Genomic DNA, 20,737 nt, shown 5'->3' with positions numbered 1-20,737 from the left:
ATAGACAGGGCCTAAGAATGAAGGTTGTATTGTAGTATAGTAGAGCATGTAATGAATGTGTATAGAAAGTTTTATCAAAATCGGCTTGTACGTTATTGCAGTATAGTAGACCATGTATTGAATGTGTATAGAACGTTTGATCAAAATCAGATTGTACGTTTTTGAGGTATGTGACCATCTATAGGGTTTCTCAGAACTTGTCTTGTTAAATGAGTAGTCCTGAAAATGGCCGCTATAAATGGTGATTATTATCATAAAAGTAGTGTTAGTTCATTTAAAATCTTTATTTGTAGTATTTATCTTCAAGTTATTAAATTAACATATATTTTTGTATGGTTTAAGTTGATGAACTAGATTAGGATTCAGTTAGGAACTAGGTCCAGATACTCATTCTTTTTATGGATGGAATCTAAGGCCAGTTTTTACGTCAACAATACATTTGTCCTGAATAAAACCACATATATTTCAAAGGTTGAAGGTAAGAAATAATGGTACTTTGGGATTATACCGACCACACCAGTATGAAGAACACAAAAATATAAATTTATAGAAACAAACATGATAGAACGAAAAAACAACTCTTTAATTACAAAATTACAAGCATTTCCAGGTATTGTGATCAGTATTGTTGTCGCTGTTATCTTATCTTTCTCGAGAATCCCGATTACGGCAGGCCGCGCGGCATCACTTGATTATTTAAGTTTTTTGCACGGTACATAATTGCCTTTCCATTAAAATTCAATCTATATTTCTGATCAGCCCCTCTAGAATTTGATATTTTACTGATAGGTACTATCTCGAGGGATGTTTTTCTTTCGTTGACAACAGCGCGGGACAGCGCCGCTGTCAAAGCCCGCGCTGATGGCCGGAGGCACTCGCATTTTGGGTGGCGGAGTGTGATCAAGAATAAAAACAAGTTTTGAGTGTTTTTTTTCAATAAAGAGTTTAGTTTTTTGTTTGGTAATGTTTGTTTTTTTTTGGAATTTTTATGTTTGGAGAAATGTAGGGGTAAAACACGGAAGTACAACAAAGCGACGCACCAGCTGAACGGGTGGCGAGACTGCAATCACATTATCTACTATAGACCGCTCGACTTTGACCCTCTGTCTGAGGATGGGGAGGGGTTTGCAATAAGACAATTCCTGTTTTATATTGACAAAATATTGTTCTACGCTAATCTAGTAATCAGTAGAAGCAAAATGTCAAATTACGATTCATGTCAGGGTGTGGTCGGTATAATCGCAAAGTACCGAAATAATAATATTGTAGAACATTAACCCTTTTACCACCAAGAGCTGATATAAATGGCTGTTCAGTTTATTCTGAGCACTGCTATGGACTGATTCAATCGCCTATCAAATTTGATTCAAAGTCCACCACAGGCCTATGTGCTCGGGTCAGGTATTCAGACTGAAAAACGCCATGGGACAATTCAACACAGTTACGTTTTACCGAAAAATGTAAAATTTGCACCACAATATAGGTAATGAAACGTTCTAAATAGTTTCTTTGTGTATAAATAATAACAAAATTATATACCTAAAAGTGATAGCACAATATAAGATATCAAGTAGGCCATTACACGCTGCCAGCTGTATGTGTAAGTCATCAACTGATTAATATTGTTTGTAAATATGTTCAAGTATAATTTAACTATTTTTTACTTTTTTATTTCTTCAGTGTTTTTGACTGTATAACTTGAAACTAAATTTTCTGTGAAATTTGGAGTATTGAGATAGCAATAATAGTAACAGATTACTTATGTTGTCCAAAGAATAATATTTGTCCAAAAATACACATTTCTTTTTTTAATTTTAGGCCTATTTCTATATTTAAACTTTGTTTTTTTATTACAAGATAATTATATTAAAAAAATATAGGCTATAGTGAACTGACAAAAAAATTACATTACATTTTTTTAAATACATTTTTAAAGAAAATAAAAAATATGTAGAGTAATGAAATGAAACTGGAAGTATAAGCTTTTAAAGCTGTAAGTATTAAAATGATGGAAACTAAACAAAAATTAAAACTCTAGCATAAGCGGATTTATAATTGTTTCAAAAGGTGTCAACAAATTAGTGAATTTTTTCCCCGTGGCGTTTTTCATTTGTAGTGTGACTTGGTTCGGCGATGTCAGCAACATTTGTTGTCGTACTTCTGTACTGTGCTGTACATAATTTTGTTTTAGTCATAAGTTTTTTAATTTCCTATTGGTTGTTACTGATCTTAGCCGTTACATCAGATAATTCTCTAATTAGCCTATTTATAAACGTAATATTTTGATTTAAGAAGCTCAGGAATATTTAATGTTGTAAGATGAAGAGTGTGAAGTATGCTATTCAATGTTAGTTAAGTGGTAACACTCCAAATTTTCGTCCATATTTCTGAACAGATGTAACAGATTTTTATGCTGGTGTCATAATGTAGAGCTTTCAAAACTTGAGTATGAATCATCCAATTCAAATGATCTAGTAATTAGACAACTGGTTGCTTGACCATTTCGTATTTTTTTGTCTCGGGATTTATACATGATTAGAAAACAAAATAGAAAATTTTTATTATTTATCTCTTTTCCTGAACCATTGGCAGTCATTTTTGTTAAATAAATAAATAAAATGCCTTTATTCATGAGTATATTTCAGCATACAACACTGTTTTTCAAATCAACTCAGGTTAACACTTAATACCAACTAAATCACTGCTCAGTGATCACAAACTATTTGGTATTGATTAAAAACTCCTTCACCTTATCTGTAAAAGACGAAAAAGATACAGTAATATGTCCTGGTAGGTCATTGCAAATGCTGGGACCAAAATAATAAAAGAAAAGCCTCTTATTCCAACTTCCAGCCTCACTCTCCGGGTGATCTTGGCGGGTGCTTTGTTGAGAGACCTCCTCCCTCCCCCCGATACAAGAGTTTCTTGCTGAGATACTGTGGTTTAAATTTGAGAACCTTATGGACCATGCAACACATCAGCAGCCTGCACACTTCCTCCACGGGAAATAACTAGATAGCATCTCGGAAAGGAAAGACATGATCAACCCATCTCAGGTTGAAATTGAACCTGATGACTGAGTTCTGCAGCGTTCTTGTATTCTGTAAACGTCCTCTCTCAAAATGCTGTTGCCATAAGCAGGTAGACAGTAGTACAAGACTGACCGGGCTATATCTGCATAAGCCGCAGTTTCGTAGTCTCTGGCAGTACTAGTCTGAATCTGCACAAACCCTTCAATCTGCCGATCGCACGCTGGGTGACTTAAGGAATCTTATCGGAAAAAGTGAGGTCACGATCCATCACAACGCCAAGAGTCTTGACTCTATCGCACACAGCCAAACTCTCACTGTCGAGCAAAACCACATCCAACTCTCCTGGGTCTGTAACCCATTGTGCGGAGCAATATGCAGGACTGTGCATTTGCTTATATTGAGCCTTAGTCCATTTTGGATTGACCAAGTTGACCGTGGCATAGGTCAAAATTGATCTGACTGATGGCCATTTCTATAATATCCGGCTCGTAAGCGAGATGCAGCTGACAATCATCTGCATACAAATGGACGGTGCAACTTTGCACACACAGCGGGAAGTCTGATGTGTACAAGTTGAACAAAATTGGACCGAAGCAGCTACCCAATCATTTGTATGGAAATGTCATTGATCACCACAGCTCTACTTTTTTACTTCATTCATAGCAGGCAACTTCATCTTCACTCACAGCTTCTGATTTTAAATCTTCTATCATTTTCATTTTCTTATTGGACCAGTAGAACCCAATAGTATCTGGATCAATATTATTATTAGAACCCATTTCAACAAAGTATTTATTTACATCATCTATGTTAAACTTTTCTAACATGACTTCAACTTGTCTTTTACCTATTATGTCACACTTTTTCAAGCAATTCCAAAAATCTGTAGGGTTTTTAGATGATGCCAACTTTTCAGAAAAATAAGCCTTTTAATGCCTGTCTTATGATATTTAATTGGTTTCAGTCCACTTTGTATTTCTCTGTCATCACTCTTCCCAGATATACATTAATTGTTTCTCGATTTATTTTTCAGTTTTGTAATTTTTGCAATCTCTATCGTCCTTCAGGGGGCTTTTTTTAAGTTATCTTTTTACAAACAATAGGAGCCTATTCATCATATACGTTCTTTATCTTAGAAGTAATAAATCTCTCAATATCATTAACATCTACGTATTGGGCATAGTCCCAGTTTATTTCAGAAAGTTGTGTGATAGCTTGGGTTACCTCGAAATTGGAGAAATCTATAAGACATTAGCTTAGATTCTTTTTCCTTATCTTATTCACGTTTAATATCACAAAACACTAGCTTACTAAGGTCACTCATTTTACCTCCTCTGTAGTCTGTTATACTGTGGGCATCTATGACACTGGTCTCTTGACCTCAACCGACTTGTCCACTATAATATGGTCTATCAAAGTGGCTGAGGTTGCTGTCACTCTTGTGGTTCATTTAAAATTTTTATAGCATTCGATTCCTTCAAGAGTCGGCGTAAATATTTCGAATTGTTCTAAACTTAACAAATAAATCAATGTTCATGTCCTCTAAATATTCCACTGAGTTTACTTCAATCGCTAGGTCAACAAATAAGGCATGAAACAGACCACCTAGGTGGGCGTACCTAATATAGGGTGGCCTTTATGCCACACACAAACCAAGACTAACCCCCCTTAACCTCAAGACAACACAAAAAATATTCTATACCAGGGTATTACATCTTCAGAAGGAAATTGCTGCTTGTATAAGATACCTTCCCTTAGGAATAGAGCAACACTTCCTCCAGATTCACCTTCTGTCACATCTGCGACAGATTTGGCGATCACAACGCAGTAAGTTGTGCCCTGGTATCATGTAACTGTCAGAGGGTGTGCCAGGTTGAAGCCAGGTCTCCTTCACCCCGAAGACATTGAAACCGAAATCGCCCACCAGTGAACACATCTTTTCAAAGAGATCTCATATTCAGATGAGCAATCCGGACAATAGGCCCATCAGCCCCTCCCAGCTAGTTTTCTGATGGGCAAGGAGTGACAGCAAAAACCGATGTGTCACTTAAAACCGGGCAACCTTATGGATGTCCAGGAGTGGCACATAGCTAACCCCAAATGTCGTGATCCTGTGGTGCAAGGGTAATTTGATAGGTCTAGTCTACTGCGGGAGATGATTGTTGGTGATTGGTGGGGTTCGTTTCCTATCAGAGGTTCTTGCTAGCCTCAACAAGGATGTGCCACCCCCTGCCTGCTTTGACTGGAGAGGCTGGTTCAGAGCTGGTCTCTCCTTCTTCCATGGGGACATGAATTTGAGATTAGTGCCCTAATTCTTCCTCATGGATCTCAATAGGAGGCGGCCCCTACCCCCTAACCTTATTCATCTTGAATACCCTGTCACTCCTCCGGACGCAGCGCTAAGGTTCTTATAGGATTAAGCACAATTTATAAGCTTCTTGTCCTAAGAGAGAGAAAAAAAATGTAGTTATGGTTCTCAATTTTTGTGTAAGCATAAGTGTGTAAACTACATAAGGGCTTATTATAAGCTAATCTTTTGTATGTGTATGCTAATGAAAAGTATTCAAATTTTAGAATTGACTTGATTACTGAATAAAAAAATCTAGAAAAGTAAATTTAGTTTTTTTTATTATACAGCACTTTGTACTTTTCAGAATACCTACTGTTGACCTTCAAGATGAGTTTTTCAAAGCCTTCAAAACTAATTTTTCACCCTGGTTGGAGCCTATTATGATGGGTTATACAACAGTCCTATTAAAACCAAATCTCTGACAAGGTAAGCTTTTCTATTTTAGTGTTTTCTTAACCCTTTTAATCACGGCTAAGTGATGTCCCAAGCCAGTTGTAGATATAAAGTAAATATTTTCAATAAAAGGGCCTATTGTCAATAAAAGGCTTCAATTGAACGAATTAATGAACAGTGGTGAATCTTTTCATGCTAGTATTGGGTAGCTAGATGAATGAAGTCTAGTAAATCATTTTGGGTTTCAGTCCCCATTTCAATCCAAAGAATTTTATAGACCCTAAGGGCCTTTGTCGTTTTAGATATTGTGTTCTCAATGTGTGAGTTCCAAGTCAGCCTCTCATCCAGGACTACACCCAAATACTTGACTGTGACAGAGTGTTTTACTTAAGTGAACACATTCAAGACATAAAGTCAGGATGGCCCTAGTCACTTGATTTATGTTTATGTTCTACGAGGAATTTATTATTGAATCATAGCCATAATAATATAGCCTTAAGAGTAAAAAAAAAAAACATTTAAACCACAATAACACCCAAATTGTAATTTGTTGAAAAAGTCCGTAATCACGTAAGAAAAAAAGTTTTGTAAATTAGGACTTTCCAGTTCCAGGGTTAATCAGAATTAATCTTGCTGAATTAATTTTTATTTTGTAATTTAAGAATGTATGTAAAAAGTTAGCAGTGTAGCGTAGTAGTATATTATAACATTCTTATTCAGTAGTTTTCTTCTGTTGTATATATTTTAATATAAATGTGAGCATAAATATATTTATAAGTTTAGATTGCAAATATAACTAAGTAAATAGTAAAAATCATTGTAAAGTGAGGCTATTCAAGTATCACAGAGAATATTTGTGTTTTTGATTAATAGGAACTGGACTCACATAATTATTTTACTTAGTTTGTTTGTAACATATCTGTCAGTATAATTCTTGTCTTGCCGAAAATACGTTTTTATGGTCACTTATATTCAAAGTTGTTTATTTATTTTAGATTTAAGTTACTAAATGTAACAAAATTGATACCGATGTGAGTTAAATTTGTTGTAATTTTTAATTATTTCAATAATTAATCGTGGGTAATAGTCTATTTTTATTCCAGTTGTGCTGTCGCCACGCTGGCTAACCTGACGTCACAGTATCTCACCGGAGTAAGGAAAATCGACCAGGACAGTCTTGTGGCATTTGGGCTGTTTGGGTAAGTTAATTGTTATTTCTGCACTGGCACCTTGAATTACGGACCTCCCTAGTCATACAGACCGTGCGCAGGCTTCAGTTGATCGTCCGCACTGTCAAAAACGGAAGCCAAGACGGTGGTAGCACGTCTGGCGGGTATCCAAAGGATGGCCTACCTCGCTATCACTGGGGCTTTTCCTAGTGTGCCAGGCGCGGCTCTGGACTGTTGTCTTAATCTCGCCCCCCTGGACATTGTCATTCGAGCTATGGCCAGGAGGAGTGCCTACTGTCTTCAGCAGATGGGACTCTGGTCGGGCTGCAGCGGTGGGCACTGCAGAATTAGCACTCTGATACAGGAGGATGTTTTGCACATGATCTCTGATCAGATGCCACAAAAGTTTTCCTTTGACAAACCCTTTAGGATTATTTTACCCTCAAGGGATGATTGGTCAGAGGGGAAGAAACCACTTCCACCAGCGGAGCTCGAATGGTACACAGACGGCTCCAAAACAAAAAGCGGCACAGGCGCTGGAATTCTGGGAGTGAGACCATGTAGGGAACTGGTGGTTCCTATGGGTCCATATCCGACAGTCTTTCAAGCAGCCATCGCAGCCATTATGGAATGTGCTCATGAAAATCTTCGTCTGCGATATAGGGGCAAGACGATTAAACATTTTCACGGATAGTCAGGCAGCGCTGATGGCGCTGGATTCTTGCGCAATCAAATGCAAACTGGTTTGGGATTGATATCAGACCGTTTCCTCCCTTGCCAGAATCAACAATGTAACTGTTTGTTGGGTTCCTGGTCATGAGGGGATTCTTGGGAACGAAAGAGCTGATGCCCTGGCCAACCAGGGCTCAGCAACAATTATGACGGGCCCTCAACCGTTCTGCGGTGTTCCAAGGTGTGAATCCTCTAGGGTTGTCTCGAAATGGATTCGCACGGAGCATGGGAGAAGGTGGAAGTTGCATCCGGGTTTGAGAGTGAGTAGAATGGTATTACAGTCACCTTCCTCCAAGGTGGCTTCGGACCTTCTCTCATTAAACAGATCAATGTCTTCTAAGGTCATTGGTCTCATTACGGGGCGTGGTCACCTGAGGAAGCATCTACACAGAGTTGGCATCCTTTAGGAGGATCCGCTCTGTGGAAGGTGTAATGAGCAGGAGGAGACTGCTGAGCACCTGCTCTTTGATTGCCCTGCAATAGCAAGAGAGCGGTATGCCGTCTTTGGTAGCTTGGACAGGGGTGGTGAATTTTCCCAGGAGGACTTGATAGGTTGTTTTCGGCGGTTTGTTGAACTGCTGAAGTTGTAGACTGGTAGGCCTCATGTTGTTTCCGGGGTGCGCAAAAAGCCCTTGAGGCTTAAGTGCATGGCAGTAGGTCGCCCCAAGGAAAAAAAAAAAAACTTAAAATGAAGAATTAGACATTTTTAAAAGCATTAAAAAGAATGTGCTAGAGCTTTTAACATAAAAATTATAATTGAAAATATAAGAAAATCATGATTTAACTATGAGAACTGGCTTTGTTACGTTTAGTAATACATTAATAAAACACAATTTAGTGTTAGTTTATCTATAATAATACAATGGCATCACATCATTGTGCTTGGCCCAGGAGAGATCAAGTCAGCATGGTTCTATGTAACAATTGTATAGTAGTGTATGTACTAATGAAATGAAATGAAAAATGTCTATTAGAGGTGACGTTAGGACTATGAAGTCCTCTCTACCACTTAACCTCAATGTTGTGCCTAGTTTAAACAGTAGGTTTGGATATCGCAGGATAAACAAATTTGTAAAACTGAGTACAATCATATGCCATTTCGGGATGTGACATACTAACTGCAGGGGCAAAGTATTGGGTCTGTTTGCAAAAGATAGCGAATGACAATGATAACAGACTTGTCTAAAAGGAATTTAACATATTGTTATTACTATTTTTAAAATGTATAGAAATTTTCGTATATTTGTACTCTATTTCCGTTAATATTTATTTAATTTATTGTAATGTTTCTGTTATGTTCTCACTGTTGTTGTTCTTGTTGAGTTATTGTTATTGTTTTGCATAGATCTATTTATTGTTATTTATATTGTTGACGATATGTCAGTCTTTTTTTGATTGCGGTAGTTATCTTTACTAGCCACTATTTTAATTGTTATTTTAAGCCCATCCAGTGCCATAGACTTTAAATCGGGACAATAAATAAAGCAATAATGAAATAATGTTAATACATACAAACTTATTTGGATTGTATAACCATTTACAATGTGTATTGGACTCTGCTGACAAGTTGTATAACTTAGCAGAACCAGTAATGTATAAACTATGTATAAATAAATAAATAATAAAATAAAAAATAATAAATAAATATATGTAGCCTTCTTCTTCTAAGGGATGGCCTATTGCCATGCGCTTAAGCCTCAAGGGCCTTTTCCGCACCCGGAAGCACACCATGAGGCCTACCAGTCTATGATTTCAGCAGTTCCACAAACTGCCGAAAACAATCTATCAGGTCCTCCTAGGGAAATTCACCACCCTTGTCCAAACTACCAAAGATGGCATACCACTAACTAACCACAAGATATCTCGGGTAAGATTTTATCAGTGACGTAAAACTTTCTTTTCTTTACGATTATCTGTTCCAACTGCAGGAAACTGCAATATTGAAGTATATGTAAATGTATACTTAACCTCGGTGAAGCATGTTATGTGACACTTGGTCTGATGAACTCCTTCCTACCTTATAATCTGTATGACTTGTTGTAGACTCCTGTTCGGTGAACTCCTTCCTACCTCGTAATCTGTATGACTTGTTGTAGACTCCTGTTCGGTGAACTCCTTCCTACCTCGTAATCTGTATGACTTGTTGTAGACTCCTGTTCGGTGAACTCCTTCCTACCTCGTAATTTGTATGACTTGTTGTAGACTCCTGTTCGGTGAACTCCTTCCTACCTCGTAATCTGTATGACTTGTTGTAGACTCCTGTTCGGTGAAACTCCTTCCTACCTCGTAATCTGTATGACTTGTTGTAGGACTCCTGTTCGGTGAACTCCTTCCTACCTCGTAATCTGTATGACTTGTTGTAGACTCCTGTTCGGTGAACTCCTTCCTACCTCGTAATCTGTATGACTTGTTGTAGACTCCTGTTCGGTGAACTCCTTCCTACCTCGTAATTTGTATGACTTGTAGACTCCTGTTCGGCGAACTCCTTCCTACCTCGTAATTTGTATGACTTGTAGACTCCTGTTCGGTGAACTCCTTCCTACCTCGTAATCTGTATGACTTGTAGACTCCTGTTCGGTGAACTCCTTCCTACCTCGTAATTTGTATGACTTGTAGACTCCTGTTCGGTGAACTCCTTCCTACATCGTAATCTGTATGACTTGTTGTAGACTCCTGGTCGGTGAACTCCTTCCTACCTCGTAATCTGTATGACTTGTAGACTCCTGTTCGGTGAACTCCTTCCTACCTCGTAATTTGTATGACTTGTAGACTCCTGTTCAGTGAACTCCTTCCTACCTCGTAATCTGTATGACTTGTTGTAGACTCCTGGTCGGTGAACTCCTTCCTACCTCGTAATCTGTATGACTTGTTGTAGACTCCTGTTCGGTGAATTCCTTCCTACCTCGTAATCTGTATGACTTGTTGTAGACTCCTGTTCGGTGGTAGTATTCCACACTATTTCTACCTGCTGCTGGACCACGTGGTGCCACACTCCTCCTCTCGTCACTTACTGAAGCAGCTGCTCATAGAGAGGCTCATATTCACGCCACTCTACCAGATGTTCGCGCTCTACTACATGCTGGCCAGGCTGGAGGTGAGCAATTAGTTAGAGATTTACACAGCATAGAAAAAGTACCCTTTTTCAAACTTCTTAATAAAGAAAATAAAATCAAAAGCATGTAGTAAAGTTCATTAGAGTGCTTATAGTTTGTTCTGAAATACATTTTTCCTTTTATCCCAAAACGAGAAGAAGGTAATTAAAAATGTTGAAACAAAAATGAAAGATCTTATTAAACTAAATCCAGCGTGATTTACAAAAATGTTTTATTTTATCCACAAAAAAATAAAGTTTGATGTATTTGTTGTCTTGTCTGTTAGATTAATTGTAACAAGACAGATCTTTAAGGTATATACATATTATTAGTCTATTAATCAAAGTGTAGTTTTTATCAAGTATTTCTCAGCTCTTTTCCCCAATATGGGGATTTAGTCAGGGAGTGATGTGACATTTACAGCAGAATCTCTGCCGTGTAAGTAACTCGCTGTATAAATAGCGTTAAAATTAATAATTATTGTCGCTTATAAGATTATATCTTATTCCAATAAAAATAAGTGTGAACTATATTTTTGCATTAAGGTGTTATGATTACAGTTTTTACAAACACTAGTTCAAAATTGTAAAAACTCTAATTATGCAGTGGTGTGGGTAAAAATTATGTCTGGAGGATCTGCCAAGGAAATTAAAATCTACTGAATTTTGTTTTTCATCTGTTGACAGTTAGTATCTCACAGAAAGTTTCAGCCATTTTTGAAGTGCAGTTTTTAAGTAACAGTCGACTGAGTGAGTTGATGACCTGCTGAAATCCTATTTAGTCAGTCAGTCAATCTCCATGTACAAGACAAAATCGAGAAAAATTTAATTAATAGCACCTGTTTTCAAAGAGATTATAATAATGTCATTCAGTTCAATAATATGTTTGGGTGTTTATAATATTTTTGAATTGATTTCTTGAGATTAATTTTCGAAAAAAGATACAGACCTGTACATCCAAGATATTTGGGTACAGTGTCTACCTTTATGACACGGTTAAAAGCATAGATTGGTTGTATACATTTTATTTCGCTAAATTATTTTGTATTTTCTGGGGTTTAATTATTGAAATATAGCAAGTGTATTAACAGAATTCCTGTGTAATTGAAAATAGTAGCCAGTACTTAAGGGGAACCAGGTAGTGAAATATTTTAATTTAAAAAATTTTTTTATTATTATTTTATTATTGTTGCCAATCTTTTTCTGAACAATTTGATACCAAATATATGCAAATCTAAGCACTAATTCATATTAATTTTAATTTTTTTGTGCGCGAACGCACTGAGCTGATACACGTATCAGTAGGATTTCCCATTTGTTTCCCCTAAAGTTTCCCCTACACCCACTAACAATTTACCAATTGCTGTGATGGAGCACATAAAACCAATATATAAAGACTTAGCAGACCCAAATTTTATTAAAAAAAATGTGTTCACGGAAAGACACAAAACCAAAACGAGTCCTTCAATAATATGATTTGGACAAGGATTTCCAAAAAACAATTTTGTTGGACTTTCCACTTTGACAATTGGAGTGCAAGATGCAATATTGTGTTACAATGATGGAGCTCTTGGGAAGATAAAAGTTCTTGATAAGTTATGTGGCCAAGCAGGAACTAATTGTGTTGTAGGACTCAAGCGACAAGATGAACTCCGCATATTTGAAGCTGAAAAAGCCATGAAAGATATAGAAAAAAAAGCAAAAGAAGTCAGAAAAACAGTGAAACGTAGAATACTTGAGAATGAGGAAGACCCAGATGACCCAGCCTATGGCTATGGTGCACACTAATTATGTTCAAGTAGGTAGGCCTATACACATTTGTTAGTTTTAGGGCAGAGTAAAATTAAATGTTGGTTTTTCCGAAAGTTTGTTTTTTTTTGTCATTTGGTACCATTATTTTGCAAACTACTGAACCAAATTTGACCAAACTTGCACACATTCTTTGTATTATCACAATAAACAATAATAAGATGTATTATTACATGGAAATAAAAAAATAAAAAAATATAACACTTTTATGCAAAAAAAATGTTTAAAAAATGTTTTAAAATTAAAAAATCAATAAAAAAAAGTTGTAAAAATATATGTTTGAAAATCCTTATTATTGTTAACAGAGCAACAAACAAAATAGTGTGAAAGTTTCATTGCAATATCTCTTTTAGTTTTTGAGAAAAGTGTACCTAAAAAAAGGTAAATTTTACATGGGCGAGATTGCCACTACCTGGTCCCTTAAGTGTACCTAACATGTAAGTCAGTATTTTGCAAAAAAAGTCATTGACAATTAAGATATGCTGTGTTGATCAGAAACATAGTTTATTTATATTATTGAGCATTGAACACATATTTCCCACAAAGGTACTGGTGTGAACACATAGGTCAAAGCAAGAATATAGTGTTAAATGTGGAATTAGTTTTACAAGGTCAAACTTTATTATACGTTTCACATGTACAACTACCACACCTTGCCAACCACTTTTTAACTTAGAATCAACTATCTCACTGTTGAAGGTGAACTATAAACATTCTCATCACATAAATATATTCTCTTGTATGCCATATTCCCAGTGCATAGTTCCACTCTAAACCAGTACCATGTATATGACGAAAAACACAGCTGCTTTTATGGGATGATTTGTTAGCTGGTAGTCGAAGTGGTTGTCTATGTACTCAGCAACCGCCACGAAAGAGAATATTCTCAGAACAATGGTCACTACACCGAAAAACATTTTGGTGAAGTTGCACAAACTGAATTCTGAAAATAAATACGGTAATTATTTATAGCACAAATTACAGTGACTTAAAGTTGTTATCACAAATTGCTTTATAGAACAACATATTTATAAATGTAACAGTACAAAGTTTATTATTAGATAAACAGTTCTTTAGATATTATTATTGTTAATTTGCCTATATTCTTGTTGTCAAATTTGTTAATTAAACCATATGATTTATCAATCTAAAATAAACTTCTGTTTTAGTATAAAACCAGGTGATCTTAAAGTCCAGGTTTTATGTGTCCAAAAATATGTTCTATTCTCTACATTTCTCTATTGGAGTTCCCTTTAAAATAATCTTGTACAAAATAAAGTCTTTTTTCATGTTTTCATTAGTTAAGTAAAAACTGAATCATACAAATTAGTGCAGCCAATTTGGATAATTCAAACCTTTTTTGTTATTTGAAACTTTGGATAGTTTGAACCACAGGCAACCTATGTTTAGACATCTCACTGGAATAATAGGGCAAGTGCCTCGCTAAAAATTTTGATCTAATTTGGGTCGCTGGATATTGCAACAATGTCCACCAGCACTTATACTGATAAGCGTCAATATGTGTGAAGCAGTGTACAGGATTGCAGTGGTGATTTTGTCCTGTTTTTACTGCTGCTGTTGTATAAGGACAGTGTTAGCTACATCCATCCTTATAATAATCCTTAAGTGGTTCATGCTTGAACATTACCAAGCTCATTTAAAATAATATGCATTTGTCAACAGAAGTAAATGAGTAGAAAGATAATATTGTTAAGTGAAGGATTTAATTGAAAAATAAAACATTGAATAAATACTCTTATGTTATGAATAGATATTATACTTGATGTGTAAAAATAATATATAACGGAAAGAACAAAATTGGTTATTTTTACAATTTATATGGTTGCTATATCAAGAAATATATTTGATTTGCAGTCAAGTACTTAGCGTTAATTAAGGTTAATTAAAACCTCCTTTCTTTTTACATACCTGTTTATACACAATTAAACGTAATTGATATGATTGCTTAGCGTTAATAGGTTCTTAATACTTTCGGTCTTGGTTAGTCTAATAGTGGAAACAAGCAATGATATTTAGAAAGGTTTTAACCCCTCATTGTAAAAGATCAGTAGTTGTTTACAGATTTCTGTTGCATTCAAATAGAATAACAAAAGACAGTCTTATAATCCAATGTATCCTCTTAATACTATAAATAAAAAATTATTTTTAGTGATTTATTTATTTAAAAAAATACAAATAATATGATTTGAAACGATCTTATCAGCTCTCACAATGGCAAGTTGTTATTTTCATATCTGTAGATAGTAATCTTGTAGATCCTTCATTGTATTATTAGTCGTTGTGAATGAAAGTGTTGTCATATCATTTGTCAGATATTACACAACGGAAATAATTGTAAATTATTGAGATTTTCTAAGAATTAATGTCACGATTAAAAAATATATTTCTTTGATAGTTTACCGTTATTATTGGTGTTTTCAATTTTTTGTATATATAATTATTACATAAGAAACTGGGGCTAACCGTTCAGAAAAAACACCAACTGATATTCTGTCTTGAGAACAATAAAGAAGTCACAAAAATAGTGTTTTATTTATAATCGTGTAGTATTGTGTTTGTCCCCATTCAAAGTAATCCTGGCATGATTATAGTCACTTTGCCAACGGTTTGTGGGATCTTTCGGAAGGCACTTCAAAAAATCCAGTTTTTTGATTCATCCACTGTGTCAGCTCCTCCTTTCGGATGCTGTCTCTATCTCGTCAATCCAGGTGAGATCATTTGCAGCGTCGTCCTTTCATGGGCCCCTTCAGTTTGGGGAACAAGAAAAAAAGTTCCACAGTGAGGCCACATATGGGTATACGGTGGCTTGTGGTATCATTTAGGTGATGTTGTTTTTGGCCAGAAAAGTCAAGTACAAGCAGCGATTGTCGTGAGCAGGGGCTGTTATGCGTGGTGCCAAAAGCCAATTTTTGTTTTCCCACAAATTACTCGGTTTCTGGCTTGGACCCGAAGTTAAATTGGAATTGCCACATTAGACAAAGTCTGCACAAAACTCTCCAGGGTTATCTTCTTGCTGAGAAAACTGAGAAACGTGGTACCAGAGCGGTGCCTGGTAACGGTGTACCACGCACTTTTTCACAGCCACCTAGCCTATGGTATTCTGCTCTGGGGCCATGCATCGGCATGCAGCAGAATACTTGTTCTCCAAAAGAAGGCGCTACGCATCATTACATCTTCAGACCAGCATTGTAGGCCTATTTTCAAACGCCTCAGGGTATTAACGGTTCAAGGCCAATATGTAATGAACTCGCTTATATAAGGAGAATGAATCTCTCTGTTTGGGAGAAGACAAGATGTCCCATGGCTACAACACCCGCCATGCAAAAGACCTAAACACCCTAAAATGTAGACTTTCAAAATCGTTGAACAGTTTTCCAATAGGCAGCGGTCAAACTATACAACAGCCTACCGGAAATGCATCAGAAATATGAACACTATTAAGTTCAAGGAAGCCATATGGTCCAGACTTACAAGTAGGCCTATCTATGCACTCAAGGAAACTTGAAGATGACCCACTGTTCTAGTCCTGCCACCATAAACCTTTGTAAATAGTGTATATAGTTTCAAATACTTGACAAAATTGTTCTGAACAAATTGGCAAACAGTTTTTTAAACAAAATTGACACAGTCTATCTGGTTTTATCAGTCAAAAGACGAAGACATCAAGTATCAAGTAAGTAAGTAAGTAAGGTTTATTTCTAAAAGTTACTTTTTTCTTGATTAACTCAAGCTGCTGCTCCCCATACAATGGTTTTTAGTTTATTAAACGGAATAAACCTTAAACTGTATTAAGTAGATTGGTAATTCTTAATCTATTTTGTAGCGTGAAATACTACTCAGTCTACGATTTCATGACGTACCTTAGCAACTCATTTCCAATATCCCTCAAAAGACACCTGAGTTGTTCATTGTAAAAAAGCTAATCAGTGTTGTTAAAACATCGTTGGTAGTTTTGAGATATAGTTAGCCAATATAACTTGCATTTTTGGTGTTTATTTAATTTCTCGTAGAAACTTCTTTTATATTTCTAAATAATTTGAAATTGAAACAAAATATGCCCTTACCTCTCATTGTAATTTGCTTTACATATAATTCCAAATAAATGTTACATCACTGGAAATGTTTTTCATATAGTCATTTACAATACAGCAAATACAAAACTAAGAGGTTGCATATGTTTTAATTCTAGGAATTGCCATGTTCATTCTTGGATAGGCAATCATATGTTCAAAAACATTTTCAACGATTAATAGTGCACTTTTTTAAAGCCATGTCATATTTATGTTTTATTAGCCACCTATTTTTATTGTAATTACCATAGCTAACAATTTTATTGATTTCAATATATTACAGTATTCTAGCTAATTATAGCTTATGGATGTTTTCCAGAGCAAGACTCACAACCAAGCCATGAGTCCGTTGATTGCGATCTACTGGCCACTACTTAAGGCTAATTGGTTATTTGTCACAATTCTGCAGGCTTTGAGCAAGTTCACTAATGTTGATGAATGTTTTCCAGAGCAAGACTCACAACCAAGCTATGAGTCAGCTAATTGTGATCTACTGGCCACTACTTAAAGCCAATTGGTTATTTGTCACAATCCTGCAGGCTCTTAACCTGAAAATTTGTGCCTCCTTTGGTGAGTAATATTACAACTTTACATTGAATTTTTGTTTATTTATCAAATAAATCACCCTTTTAGGATGAGTGGGCTATTTATAGTCCTCAAATTACATTGTTCAATAAGAGGAGTGGTTTATCCTTTCCAATCATCATACAATGTTGTAGTTTAGTATAAAATAAAGTAAGATATTGAAAACTGTTGAATCCCATAGTAAGTTTTTATTTATTGTACTCATAATAAATTAATGGTAAACAAAAAACTGAATATAATTATTTTAACCCATTGCGAATAATATTGTTTTGGTGCGCGGGCACGAATTAATTTACGGTGAGCGGCCGCACAAACAGCAATGGTGCGCCACATCGTATCCCTCGCTATTGTATATTAGAAAATTCAGCTGTGAAGGTATTCGTTCAGATGGAACATGGACCTGCCTTGCGTGTTCGCGAGCAAGGTTCCGGGGTGGCAGGGATGATGTCTGAATCATAGTCCAAATAAAGCAGCTCGGGCGAAGCGATTACAACATCCGGGCCATTGTCTAGACTAAACCTGCCAACATGTACGTCTGCGTCGTTTAGTTCTGTGTCACTAACCTCAAAAGTATTATAATAACAACTGAGGGAAATACTCAATCAGAAGCGCTAAAAAGCAGAGAGTAAACTCATATGAATGATTTTTCAACTCAACATAACAACTGCGATCTGTACGATATTTATAAAACTTTTGAAAACTCTAAATGTAGACCGTTTATTAAACACTCTTAGTTGACAAGTGAAGACGATCGCCCCCCGAACTATCAGACATTAATTGAACTATTTGGAGGGAAACTTAAAAGCAGACCGCTTTTGCGACCTGAGCTTGTTAGAACCCGGAGGGCCGCTGCATGACGAGCCCAGCTCGTCAGTGAATCCGCAATGGGTTAAACATTTTTCTTTGCAACTGAATGATTTTTAATATAGTGTTTATTTTTGTAGCCAATTTTATTGTGAGTTATAGGATACAGAATTATGTGCGTAAAAATTTTAATACTATATTAATAATGTATTTATAAAACGTATGCACTTTCCCTATGTTTAATTTCGTCTTCTTCAGTACACTCTTCAGAGAAAAGTAGATAATTCAAAGTGTGTCTGGTAATACAATGCAACCTCATTAAGTCAAACTAGCCGAGACCAACATAACAAAAATCAGGGTTAAACGGAAAATGTTGAAAAAATAAAGAACATGTACAAACAATACAATATTCTTTATTGCGTAAAAACACTTGAAATACACATTGCGATTATGTATAATACAGTATATACAGTTTAATTTTTCTGAATTAATTTAGTTAGTTTGAGTTGCGTCAGCTTTGAATGTCGTTTCTGTGCCACGTGAACAACGCATCCTTGTTTAACATGAGAAGCTCGTCGGTTTTGTATTTAAATTATTATAATTTGAAAGAAATGGAACTATGTTAAGTTATTAATGTAAATATGTTAGTTCAATATTTAATGATGGTAAGTGGTAAAGATGACTTTATAGTCCTAACTTCACCTAATGAAGTAATTTTTCATTTAATTTCAAGCAAACATTTTTTTATTTTGCTTCAAAATTGTAATTTAAAATTTCATTTTTTAAATTTAAATTTAAGTAGACATATTAAGACATTTAAAACACTATAATTCCTTATATTTATTATAGTTTAGCAGTTTTGACAGTTCAATATAAAACTTAAGTTTAACAAATATCAGGTACTAGTAGTTACTTGTGGCTTTGCATGCAATTTCATTTTGAAACACAGAGACACTGTGACCATATTTATTTTAAATGGCATTGCAAACAGTGAGAAATGTGTTAGTCACTGAAAGATGTTCCAATCTCTTGTCCCATTTTAGATTTAAGTTAAAAGATGGTGCCTTATAACAATTAGTGTTGGAGAGTGAAACTGTATTTTATATTCACTTCTGAAATGTCTTTCCAACATTTCGTGATATTTTATTGAATATTTCAACGATTTCAGTAACAATGCAACTATCTAAGGCCAGCGTAGAGAAGTCCTAAAGTCTAAAGAGGGAGACTAAAGTCAAAGTTCATAGCATTTCAGTTAGCACACTTATGATGTAATAATTAGTGGCAATTTACTGCAGTTAATTAAAATCCCTATATGTTGTAATTAAATATTGTGTTCAGTGTAATTTAACTTTCTTTTAACATCGACATTGAAAAGCATTTATTGGTATAATAAGTCAATAGAGAGTATTTAAAAGTCAAAGTCTAATTTACAATAATCACGTTGTTCTAAACCGTATTAGCCATCTAGTGGAGTGTTACACTCATAGTAACAGATGTATTGTATGTGATATTTATGTTACAACAGTTTTAGCCATTTGTTTGGTGTAACTTTCAAAATTAAAATCAGTCCCATTGAATAAACTTAACTTTCTTCTTGCAGTTTTCCACCCAATACTTGTATGAAGAAAACACTTTTATTTAAGAAATTTAGATTTACTATACAAAGTGTATTTTGAAGGAGTTAGTTATTTTCTGTTATTTAAAATTTAAACAATATATTTTAATATATTTAGCTGAAATTCAATTTTAATGATACAAAATTTTTCAGTTGAGGGTGCTAGCGAACAACCTAATAGGGTACGTCTGGACGGTGTTCCTCGCTCACATGAAGCGGAAAGTTGACTCTCGCAGAAGTAAACATGACTGATGGTCTCAGACTACAGGACTATAATCACTCAGCTGTGAGCGTTTCAACATTCCTCCACCACTGTCTGGGATAGTTATACAGTTTGTTTTTCTGTTTTACAGCTATTGTATGTACTAAGGGACATTACCGATACACCGTATTTCCTACAACATAATGGATCATATATACTACTTTTTGTATATATATAATATATATCCTCTGTGAATTTTATATCTTGATAAAGGAGCTCTTGTTTTTTTTAGACATAAGTAGATTTCAGACTCTTCAAACGAGAAAACGTTCGCTAAATTTGTTTCCTCTGCAAACATTTGATAGACCATACATTTTTTCACTCAAAATTTACCTTTTTACTTCAGTTTTACGAATGGACGTAATAGAAGAGTTGGATCAGACATATAAATAAAATGTGTATAATATAAATTTTTATCTCTACTAACGCAAGAAGTCAGCACTGCTGATTTTAAAAGGAATTACTAAGCCCTTTTAACATTTATACATAAAGAAAGTAATGTAACCCATTGTTTTCTAAATGAGCGTGTGTTTAAAAAACACTTGTGTAATAATAATCATGTAATTTTATTTTAGTGTTTTTCTGTAATGCAATTAAAAAACCCCTGTTGTTTCAGTGTGTATCTAAATATGTTCCACATAGGTGCTCGTTAGAATGTCATTGTATTGTGTTTATTGAATAGGAGCAGTACACTGTATCCTAGAAGCTGTTAACCCTTTGAGTGCCAAGTATTTATTGAGTGGGTGTACTGAAGAGTGCCAGGTATATTTCTATTGGGTGCACCTAAAAGTGCCAGCCCTTTTG

General features: G+C 35.3%; 1 protein-coding gene across 1 annotated transcript; it reads left to right on the top strand.

Annotated features, from left to right (window-relative positions):
• The first annotated feature begins 5,097 nt into the window (after positions 1 to 5,097).
• On the top strand, positions 5,098 to 19,960 carry LOC124368321 (PXMP2/4 family protein 3-like). Its single transcript, XM_046825595.1, is given in 7 exon segments — positions 5,098 to 5,156; positions 5,740 to 5,808; positions 6,879 to 6,974; positions 10,605 to 10,770; positions 17,117 to 17,218; positions 17,220 to 17,237; positions 19,825 to 19,960. Coding segments are annotated over 7 exon segments (609 nt in total). The 3' UTR covers positions 19,924 to 19,960.
• Positions 19,961 to 20,737: the final 777 nt, after the last annotated feature.

The sequence above is a fragment of the Homalodisca vitripennis genome, chromosome 8, assembly GCF_021130785.1.
Source record: "Homalodisca vitripennis isolate AUS2020 chromosome 8, UT_GWSS_2.1, whole genome shotgun sequence".
Taxonomy (NCBI): Eukaryota; Metazoa; Arthropoda; class Insecta; order Hemiptera; family Cicadellidae; genus Homalodisca; species Homalodisca vitripennis.
This window is presented reverse-complemented; position numbering and strand designations above follow the sequence as displayed.